This window comes from Camellia sinensis, chromosome 13 (assembly GCF_055761805.1).
Source record: "Camellia sinensis isolate YWXY chromosome 13, ASM5576180v1, whole genome shotgun sequence".
In the NCBI taxonomy this organism is placed as follows: Eukaryota; Viridiplantae; Streptophyta; class Magnoliopsida; order Ericales; family Theaceae; genus Camellia; species Camellia sinensis.
Window position 1 is genome coordinate 113,283,856 of NC_138973.1, and position 11,793 is coordinate 113,295,648.

The 11,793-nt window shown below is 36.3% G+C and overlaps 1 protein-coding gene across 1 annotated transcript; it reads left to right on the forward strand.

The window, feature by feature from the left end:
- Positions 1–4,855: 4,855 nt before the first annotated feature.
- On the forward strand, positions 4,856–8,246 carry LOC114258855 (myb family transcription factor EFM). The gene is made up of 4 exons (XM_028198862.2): positions 4,856–5,463; positions 6,062–6,670; positions 7,224–7,300; positions 7,524–8,246. Exons 1-4 carry the CDS (start codon positions 5,265–5,267, stop codon positions 8,013–8,015), a joined length of 1,377 nt encoding a protein of 458 aa, XP_028054663.2. The 5' UTR covers positions 4,856–5,264; the 3' UTR covers positions 8,016–8,246.
- Positions 8,247–11,793: the final 3,547 nt, after the last annotated feature.

Consider the following 11,793-nt stretch of genomic DNA (forward strand, 5'->3'; position numbering starts at 1 on the left):
CCTTGCTGGGTTTGCTTGCCTCTTGAACTACAAGTCTCAAAATTTACCTATCAAGTATCTAAGACTACCCTTGGGTGCAAACCCAAAAAGAAAGAAAACTTGGAAACCAGCAGTTGATAAGGTAAAACTAAGGCTAGCCAGGTGGAAAAGGAAGCTATTATCTTTTGCAGGTAGATTAACCTTGGTGAAAACAGTGTTATCAAGTATACATGTGTACTACTTTTCATTATTTAAGCTACCTGAGGGAATTGCCAAGGAGTTAGACAAAATTCAAGCCTCTTTCTTATGGGGTGGGCTAGATCTGAAGCGCAAAATTCATTTAGTGAAATGGTCAAAGGTTACTAAGAGCATAAAGCAAGGTGGTTTGGGTGTTAGAAGAATCAGAGACGTGAATGTGTGTCTATTCCTAAAATGGTGGTAGAGATTTGCTTCTGAACCTGTGTCACTTTGGTATAGGGTTTTATGCAGCAAATATCTATTCCTTGGTGGGAAATGGATTCCAAACCCAAGTCTAAACACCTCATCCTCTTATATCTGGAATGGCATAATGGCAGCATGTGATCAAAATCTGCCTCTTTCCCTTTACTATGCTAGCAACCTCCAGTTAAAGATGGGCAATGGCTGTCGTATAAGATTCTGGTATGACTCATGGTGTGGAAATGTTTGCCTGAAAGAGGAGTTCCCTAGGCTCTTCAGTTTATCTTCACAAAAGGAAGGCCTACTTAAGGAATTTTGGAAGTCTCTGGCACTGCTAAGAACTGGTTGTTTACATTTAGGAGGTCTTTATTTGTTTGGGAAAAGAATGAACTGCTTAGGCTATATGGCTTTACAGGTCCAGCCCCTTCCTTTCAGCTGGAGTCCCAGGACAGGACAATTTGGAGTGCAGCCAAGCCCGGGCAATCTTTTGTGTCCAACCTTTACAACCAAACCAGCAGTGACTCTGGAGGCACTGAAAGATTCAGTCATCTGGTGTGGATTAAGTACCTTCCTCCTAAGGTGCAATTCTTCGGATGGCTCGCATGGAAGCACAAGATCAAAACCTCTGTATTCCTGTAGCGGATTGGAGTCTTGGATAGTTCTGTCTCTACACTCTGCGTATTTTGTAAATCCTAGCAGGAATCCATTGAGCATGTTCTTATCCTCTGCCCATCTGTTTGGAGAGTCAGGTCTGGTCTGCTGCAATGGTGAGGTGTTTCATGGGCTATTCCTGATTCTGTCCATGGGCTGCTGATATGGTGGTCAGGGTATTTCTGTAGGAAAGCTGAACAACGTATTTGGAATGCCATACCCCTGGTCACACTGTGGTCAATCTGGAAGCACATGAATGATTATTGCTTTAACGCGTCTCCCCTAAATTTGCAGAACCTGTAAGAACTGATTCTCATTCGGTTGGCTTTCTGGCTTATAGCTGCTTCTAAGGAGCTCCACTTCTCAACTTCAGATTTCCTTTATAACATTTCAGGGGTGAGGCGAGGTTTGTTATAGTCTTACCTATCAATCTGTGCTTATAACATCTCAGGGGTGAGGATTGGTTTGTGCAGACTGCAATTTAGTCCAGTTTGGTGTTTGTTCTTCTTTCCTTTCTTTGCTTGTTCTATTGTTGGGAGTGCAACTGCAATGGATATAGTTCTGGGAGTGCAAATGCAATGATGTGTGTGGTTGCTATACTAGCTGTGGGAGTGAACTGTTATTGCTCTGCTTCGAATGCCAAATGCTACCTATACCTTGTTGTTCTAATATCGAATGGTCTTGTGGAGGTTGTTCTATTGTTGGGAGTGTAACTGCAATTTTCTGAGATGAGGCTGAGCAGATGTTCATGGGCTTTCTTGACGATGCGTGCTGTTGTTATACTAGTTGTGGGAGTGAACTGTTACTGTTGTTGCTCTGTTTATGAACTGTTATCTGCTGCTTCGATTGCCAAATGCTGCCTATACCTTGTTGTTCTAATGTGGAATGGTCTTGTGGAGGTTGCTCTACTGCACTAATGTTTGAGGGGGTGAATATACACTATGCTATCTGTTATATCTGCCCTGGTCTGGTGGTGTTGGCTGCTTAATGGTTTGGTGCTGGAGTGCTGACTTTGAAGCTCTATATGGCGTTGGTCTCAAGTCTGGTGGTAGTGTGTCTAAGGGTGATGGATTCTGGAGTTTGGACTGCTGCACTAATGTTTGGGAGGGTGATTCTGCACTATACTATCTGTTGTATTTGTTCTAGGCTTGTTTCTGTCACTATGCTCTCTGCTATATCTGGTGTGGTAGTCTCAGATCTGGTCTGAGGTCCTTTTATTTTTTTCTTTTTCTTTGGTTGGTGGCTCATCAACTCTGGGGGTGCTAGCAAATGATAGGATGGGCTTTTTTGTGCCAACCTAGTTGGGATGATTCAGTCCATTGTGATGCTTCTGCACTTCCCTTTCTTTGTTGATGTATTTTGTCTTGTACTTTGTACTATATTTTACATCAATGAAGCTTCTTTGGTTTGCCGTTAAAAAAAAAACAGGCAACCACCATTAATGCGAACCATTTTATCGCCATTCTTCCTCACCACCGCCAACCTCCGATTATCACTGCAACTTTCTTCTCCAATCACCAATGATTTCCACTACTGCGAACAACCCTGCTCTCCTTTTGCCACTGCTAACAGCCTCGCCTTCACCGTCACCTTCACAATCAACACTGTCGAACCAGATTTGCCATCATGATCCATCTATGCCTTCATCCCAAGCCTTTATCCACTGCAGAGAGAGATAAAGACAGATCACGAGAGAGTGAGAGAGAGAGAGAGAGATCGCGACTAAGAGGTGGCAGTGGCGGTGGCGGCGGCGGCGACAGTGGATGCTAGGCTTTTAAGACGATAAGAGGGGAGCTGGAGAGGGTTCTGGAACAAAAGGGGAAGGCGACGGCGAAAGGATGAGCCGATGACGAAAGGGCTGTGACGTAAAGGAAATGAGGCTGTAAAGGATAAAGTTGCGGAGGGAAGGGGAGAGTAGTTGGGCAGAGGGTGGCAGCGAAAGAAAAGGGTAGTCAACGCTGGTTAAGGTTTGGGTTCAGAGTTCGACGTCGGCGCTGGTGATGGAAACGACGACAATGACAAGGATTTGGAGTTAAGATTGATGAGGGTGAGGGTGAGGGTGAGGGTGAGGGTTAGGGTTAGGGTTAGGGTTAGGGTTAGGGTTTAGATGTGTATTCAACTAAGGTGTGTATTCAACTGTAGTCATTTTGGTCATTTTAAATAAGGTCATTATTATAATAAAAAATAACTAATTAATGGTGTGCCTTGAGATCAAATATGACATGTAAATAGAGGCACCCACAATATTGTTCTCACCTTGCTTTACTTCAATCCTAACAAACTTAACCCCCATTTTTAATCACGATATCGACTTAAATTGTGATGATCGTCTCCCAAAAAAAAAAAAAAAGAAGCATTTTATTAAAAGATTTCATTAAACAACAATTAATCATTATATATTTGTACATATATTCATCTCAAAAGGGGAAAAAATACCAATAAAAATAAATTAGTAAGCATTATAAAAAAGAATAGAAAATAAACATTTAATGGTAGACTCTACAACATCATAAAAGTGATTTTGTCATAAAATAAATATTTGAGTAGTGCAAATTATAGGAACTACTTAAAAATAGAGAAACAAAATAGAAGTATATATTCAAATTTAAAAGGGTGAAAGTGAAAAACTATTTTTTTTTTTTTTTTTTGATCGGCAAAAGAGAAATATTATTGATGGAAAAAAATAACAAGATGATCCTTACATCAGTAAAGAAGAGGGTGCAAAAAGCATCACAGTGAAACATTTAGATCCCAACTAGGTTGGCACCACAACGCACACCAAATCATCTGCTAGCACGCACTCAAGGCTTCAAGTTGGTGAGAAACCAACAAACAGAGCGGAAGAAAAAAAACAACAAAACACTCCACAAACAACCACACCACAGAGAGCCTAAGGGACCACCAGAATCACACAACAGCAGCCCATAGACCAGCAGAATCACAAACAGCAGCCCATAGACCAGATCTGGAAATGGAGAAGCAGGACGACCTAGCAGAGAACCAAGTAGACCAGCAGCAAACCACTGGGCCATACCTAATGCAAAATTACGCTGGAGAAGCCACTGCCATTGAAGAAACCTTGACCTGCATCTTGACAGCCCAAACACCAAACCAGGACAGGTTCATTCTTTGTGTTGGTTAGCATAAACAGTAGATGCACCCCCACCCCCCATATCACATATAGCAGCAGTTGGGAGAGGTTGGAGAATCCACCTTTCAACCTATACTAAAACATAAATTTTAAAAAATTGAGGAGAGACAGTGCGCCTCCTAAGCACATGCTCCCTCCACCCTTGCCCTTAAGGGTTTTATTACTTACCATGAAAGTGAGAACTATTTATTAACCTATACTAAAACATAAAATTATAGATGTATCATCATCTATAATTTTGTATATACTTATATACAGTAGTATTCATCATGACCACGCAAAGAGAGAAAATCAAACGGAAAAAAGGACCCTAAGAAGAGAAAAAAGAAGAATCATCCTTTGTATCAGTGATTTGAATTCGTACAAAAACTGCCCCACAAATGTTGTAAAAACAGGCCATATATATATATCACTCCTTTTCTTGAAAAATTATTAAATAACAGAGTATCAGTATATTAATATTTTTGATAAAAGAAAAACTATAACATTCATAAAGTAATTAATTGTTTGTCTCTAAATACTTGGTGAAAATGAGTTCACATGTCTTATCTATAATTTTTTTTATTACATTATTAATTTAAAACACTATAAATAATATCACATAATAAATAATTACCCAATCTCCTAGGACACTCCATCACACATATATTTAACTTTTGCCTTTGTTCTTCTTTGCAAAGAAGTTACCATGCTTCTTTATATCCCTACCTTTTCCTTTTATCTCTATCAACACGCGCCCCCCCCCCCCCCCCCCCCCCCCCCCCAATTTTATTCTCTCTCAAACTCGCCCCTAAAAAGCATACTAGCCTCCTTGTGCTCACAAACAACATCCCTTCCCTTTCTCTCTCTCTCTCTCTCTCTCTTACAACCTAGAAAGAAATAGGCCACCACCACCCTCTTTTCTTGATCTTCTTTGTTCCCACAAACCAGCCAACCTATTCGTGTATGAGCATGAACATTTGTGATTAGAGAGTTTGTTGAACAGCTCCGTTTGTCACTGTCATACAAGATAAAAATATATATATATATATACATACACACATAAATGATGGCTTCTCCATCAGAACTAAGCCTTGATTGCAAGCCTCACCACCACAGCTATTCTATGCTGCTAAAATCTCTTGGAGACCACACAGATCATACCCAAAACCTTGAGGATTTCCTCTCTCAGCTCGAAGAAGAACGGCTCAAGATCGACGCGTTCAAGCGCGAGCTTCCCCTCTGCATGCAACTCCTCACAAATGGTATACTTTGTTGTAGTATATGATTCTATTTTTTTTATGCATTTAGTCCCCAAGATTTACAAGTCGAAGTCTTAATTCTATTGTTAATATATATTATAGATACATATAGAATCACACTTGATATTCAAAAGGCAACTATTTTTAGGGTTTTAAATATAGGCAGGCAATATTTTCTTTTGTTGTTGTATATGCTCACTCGTATCAGCTGATATATGATAGGATCATAGAGACTGATATGTATTCTAATATTGTTATTAAAAATCATACATATTTTACTACTACCTACAGTGGATATTCATGTTCTGTTCAAATTACCTTGCTTGTAGTCTTCTTTCTTTATCTTTTTTATCGGTAACAGAACTGAGATATCGCTTTTCATGTGCTTAGCTTTGTTTTTTTGAGTTGTTCTCTTAGCATTCAAAGTAGATTATCATTCTAGACGCCTCTTTATAGCAGAAAAGCTAGCAAAAGTTTAACCCGGGATTTAGTAAAAATATTTAAGCTCAAATACATCTTTGTAAATAATTTTAAATTAGAAATGAATTTGATATGCTAGTTTTTATTGTTTCTCATGATATACTTCTCTTTTTTTTGTCAGCTATGGAGACTTCAAGGCAGCAACTACAGACCTACCGGGCAAATCAAGGGCCACCACGACCGGTGCTTGAAGAATTCATACCCCTAAAACATTCAAGCTCTGTATACTCAGAGAAGGCACCAAACATGTTCGATCTATGGAGCCAAGCAAGTGATGGACCCAAGCCACAATCCGCAAAAACATCGCCTAAAGAAACTGAAATTGGATTCGGTGGTAGTCCTCCCAAGCTGGCTTTAGATAACAAACCAAGAAATGGAGGAGCCTTCCATCCATTCTCGAAAGAAAGAAAGTACTCGTGCCCAAGCCCGACATTAAGGAGTCTCCCCGATTTGGCTCTTGCATCAGTAGACGAAGAGATGGAGGATAAGAAATGTTCAGAGGTTGATAATGGAATCACTTGCTCGAGGAGAGAAAATTTGGGTAAGCCCCGGACAGGCGTTATCGAGCAAGTACAAGGAGGTAGTGTTCAGACAGATACGCAAACTACTACTGTCGGTACTGGCACCACCACCACTACGAGTCAAACTCATAGGAAAGCAAGAAGGTGCTGGTCACCAGAGTTGCACCGGCGGTTTGTGAATGCCCTTCAAGTGTTAGGTGGTTCTCAAGGTAATACAATTTGCATTCATGTCCTCAAAAAGATTTAATAAAGCGGTAACTAGTATAGATAACCATTCATGAGCCTATGATGGTAGTAAAAAACTATGATGACAATGATGATGATTAAACTATTATTTTTGTTAGGATTATTATACTTTTGGTTCTTAAAATAACTGCTCTTTGTCATTTTGATTTCTCATTGTGTCAATTTTATTTCCAAAATATTAAACGTGTTCTAAAATTATTTTCATTTTTGACGTTGTCTATATTAACGGTTAGAATCAAGGTAAATTTAAAAATAAAAATCACACTTCACCATTCAAAATTTATACACTAAACTTTTCGGTGAAGTGTAAGTTTTTTTTTTTCAAATTTATCCTTAATTTTGACCGTTGATAAGGTTGTTGTCAAACATGATGATTAGTTTAGCATGCATTTAATAATTTAGGAACAAAATTGATACAATTAAAAGTGTTGAGACTAAATAATTTAGATACTAAATTGTAATTAACCCTCTTATTATTATTTGGGTTGCCTTATTTTTTGTGGGTAATGATTTCAGTGGCCACACCAAAGCAAATCAGAGAGCTGATGAAGGTTGATGGTTTGACCAATGATGAAGTGAAAAGCCATCTCCAGGTCCCTCTCTCCCTCCCTCTCTCTCTCTCTCTCTCTCTCTCTCTCTCTCTCCATGCAGATATGCATGCATAGCACTCTTTTGTCCATCTTCACATTGGAAAAGTTGTGTGTACTGTACAGTGTACTACAGCTCTGCAAAAATGCACTGTGCATATTTTTCAAATATGTACTGTTTTTAACAATTAAACACTAATGTCTTTATATATGTTTGTGTCCATGACAGAAATACAGACTGCATACCAGACGACCATGTCCCAGCCCACAAGCTGCAGGCATCGCACCACCCCCGGTAGTGTTCTTAGGAGGCATATGGGTCCCATCAGAGTACGCCACTGCAGCAGCAGCGGCCCACGGTGGTGCACCACCTACCCTGTATGGTGCACACCCTACCACCCATGCCTCTCCACACTACTGTCCTCAACCACTGCCCCAAGAGTTCTATACCGCTCCACCACCACAACAATTGCACCACCACACCCTCCACCACCAGCTCCACATGTACAAGGCCTCCTCACAGAACCAAAGCTCCCCGGATTCTGATGTCAGGGAAGCTGGGGACCGGTCTGAGAGCATTGAAGACGGGAAGTCTGAGAGCAACAGCTGGAAAGGGGATAGCGGTGGCGAAAATGGTAGCGGAGGAGAGAGAAAAGGGTTGGCAATATTGAGAGAGGAAGGTGAAGAGAGCAATGAAAGTGAAATCACTCTCAAGTTCTGATTAGGGTTAGGGTTGGAATTTTGGTTAATTAAATCTATTTTCTATATTGAGGGGTAAAATGGACATAAGGAAAAAGTGAGTGTCTGTTTTGTTATTATCCAATTATTATCCATTGTATGCTTTTTCATGTCCTTGTTTTTTTTTTTTTTTCCATGAATATTGAAGATTGGATTTATATGGTTTTTTTTTTTCGTCGTTTTATGGTATTTTTGGCCTTTCGTTTTGTTGACAGATTTGCTCTTATTTTTATAGATAAGGACAGCACTAGCAATTGAAATTGGCTGCTAGCAATGCTAATTTCGCTAGCAGTGATATGGGACTTCTATGCTCTTGAGGTCAAAAAGTGCCAAATGTAGCCGAGTGAACTTTTAGGGGTTGTTTGGGATGATCTAAATAAGTGTACTTTTTGTCTTTTTACGAAAAGATGCGCAGAAAAGTAGAGAGGTGATGTGATGAAAAAAAGATAAAAAGATAAAAAGTGCGTACTTATTTTGAGTAGCCAAACTTGACCTTAGCCCTAGTAGCAAACTATGGCAATGTTAGGATTGATAATTTTTACTCTGAATTTTAGTGAGAAATATCAATGTGGGTTTTACATTTATTTTATGTATGGAGTTGTCTGGGGTTAGGGCTGCATATTAATAAAGTCGTTCATGAACAGATTCGAGTTTGATTTTGTAAGAGTTCGTTTGAATTTGGTTCGTTAAATTTTTTTGCGTTCAAACTCGAGTTAGAGCCCATTGAATTTTTAATAAGCAAGTCTAAACATTCTAAAGTTCGGCTCGTAAGTTCGGCTCGTTAGCTGACTCATTTAATATTTATTATTTATATATTAAATAATATAAAAATATGTATAAAAAATAAGATAAATATGTTATTTATATATTCACAAAATATAAATGTAAATAATAATTAACTATAAATAGTACATTTAGATAACAGTGGCAATAAATATTATTATTTTAGTAAAATATTGAATTTTTTTTTAGTATGTTTATATCTATTGTATATATAATTGTATAATTAAAGTTTTAATTATAACTTTAGTCTCATACATAAGTATGAATTTATAAATTTTTTAGCTTGTTAAGGCTCATGAACTGGCTCGAGCTTGAGTCAAGCCTAAGCCAACTTAGCTCAAGCTTTAAGCTCAAGTTCGTTAAAATCTTAATAAATAAGTCCAAACATACTAAAATTTGGCTCGACTCAGTTTGGCTTGTTTGTAGCCGTATTTGAGGTAGCTTAATAAGTACAAATTTTTTTTTATCTTTTTATTTTTTTTGGGTTACATCACCTCTCTATTTTTCTGCACATCTTTTCGTAAAATGTTAAAAAATACACTTATTTAGATCATTACAAACCACATTCCAAACAACGAGTAATTATATTACCTTTTAGGAATTTTACGTTAATTGTGTGCTCAACCAATAGTAAGGATTCGTTTGGGAAGTGGGTTGGCTTTTTATCTTTTTAGCTATTTTAGTTTAGGGCTAAAAAGTTTTATTTGGGAAGGGTTTTTTGACTTTTTTGAATTTTTGTGAAAGAAAGAATGTAATAATTATGGGTTGGATGTGATATTTCATCTTATTGGACTAAAAAACTTATTTTGTCTTTTTGTGACAAAAATAATCCCAAACCCAACCCAACCCAACCCAACCCATCTTTCCAAATAGAAGCTAAGAAATTAAATGAACATATAATCCTAATAATAAAAAATTAATGGATAAAGTACTACATATCATTGATCGAACCCATATACATGTGGTCTTTCTAACCTACTAAAAAATCTCTGCCAAAAAACATTTATTGAATATCAACCACACTTTACAATTTTGAGTCAATTTCCTGATTAATTTTATTAGATAGTAGTTTTGGCCAACAAAATAACATGCTGTCTGAAATTCCTGATTAATTCTGTTTGTTTGTGGTTTGTTTTTTGAGGTACTTTTTGCATTTCTTTCCCCTTTTTGATGTAATGTCATATATATATATATATATATGTTATTTATTATCAATAAAGGTCTTTTTTTTTTTTTTTTACTATTCAAAAAGAAAAAAAAAAATTAACAATGTTAACCTATGGAAAAAAAAATTCGTCTGCAAAATGGACATGGTTAAAAATATGTTAGGTGTAGTCTACTAATAAATATACTAATCAATGAGAAATTTTATATTACAACATTGAAAGTTAGATTAGTGAGAGACAAATGATATTTATCTACTCTTGTTTATGATATTTTATTTATCAGTGACACTACATAATAATATTGTTATTACACTCAATATTATTTTTAGTCTACCCAGCTAATCATCGTAACTCAAGGTATAAAAAAAATTAATTTTGAAGAGGAAAAAAAAATTAGGAAAGAATATGTGCAAAGTTCTAAAAGTTGATGCTTTTATTAGGGAAATTTAGCTATAAACCCCCTTTACCTTCCTTTCATTGTTAGAAGGATTAAGAAAAAAATTATACTTTCTAAACTCCCTCATAATTATAAAATCTTACATAAAGGACAAAATTTATTATTTAAATATTTTATCAAACTATTATACCCTCACATATACACAATCCTGATACAAAATTTATCTTTTCTCTCGTCTCTCACTTCTAACCCTAGCTTCCTCCATGGCCGGAGCTGTGTCATTCCTAAGCTCCGACAATCTCTCTCTGCATCTTCTCAACTCTCCTCCTTCAACTCTCCTTCAACTGTTCATCTTCTATCTCGTCTCTCTCTTCTAATCCTAGCTTCCTCCATGGCCGGAACTGTGGAGAACTTGCAAATCGCGCTGATACATATATATATGTGTGTGTTTGTGTGTTTTGAGATTTGAATTCGAATATATATGTATTTTGATATTTGAATTCGAATATATATATATATATATCTACATATTCTAATCTGTAATATATATATATATATCTATATATATGTGTGTGTTTTGATATTTGAATTTGAATATATAGATTTTTGAAAGTTCAAAGTTTTAAAAATCTGAAAAATCTGAAAAATCTGAAGAACCGGGGTATGAAAAATTGAGATTTCTCTAAAATTTTCAGATTATAGGTCTGATTCAAGGATTATAGGCATGATTCAATATTTTTCAAAGTAAACATCGATTGATTCAAGGATTATAGGCATGATTCAAAGCTCAAAGCTCAAAGTTCCATCGATTTTTTAGAGTAAACATCAAATTTCATTTGATAGAACCAGAGTAAAATTTTACTCTGGTTCTATTGCTCTGTTTTTTTCATTTGACAGAACCAGAGTAAAATTTTACTTTTATACAGAGTAAAATTTTACTTTTAGCTTCAGAGTCTTACAGTTTACTTATTTTTCAGAGTAAAATTTTACTTTTATACAGAATAAAATTTTATTTTTAGTTTCAGAGTGTAAAATTTTACTCTCATTCATAGTAAAATTTTACTTTCATACAAAGTAAAATTTTACTTTCATACAGAGTAAAATTTTACTTTTAGTTTCATACAGAGTAAAATTTTACTTTCATACAGAGTAAAATTTTACTTTTAGTTTCAGAATGTAAAATTTTACTTTTATACAGAGTAAAATTTTACTCTGAAATATATAGTGAAGATGACTTAATAGGAGAGCTGATAGATATGAAGGTAATATAGTAAAAGAAACAAGTTTTAAAATATTAGGGGATTTTAAAAGTACTTATATAACTCTTGTCATTTTGAAAGACAAATTAGATACTGAGGGGGCTATCACCAAATCCCCCCTTTTATTATGAGAAACTTTCATTCATTTTGATCCGT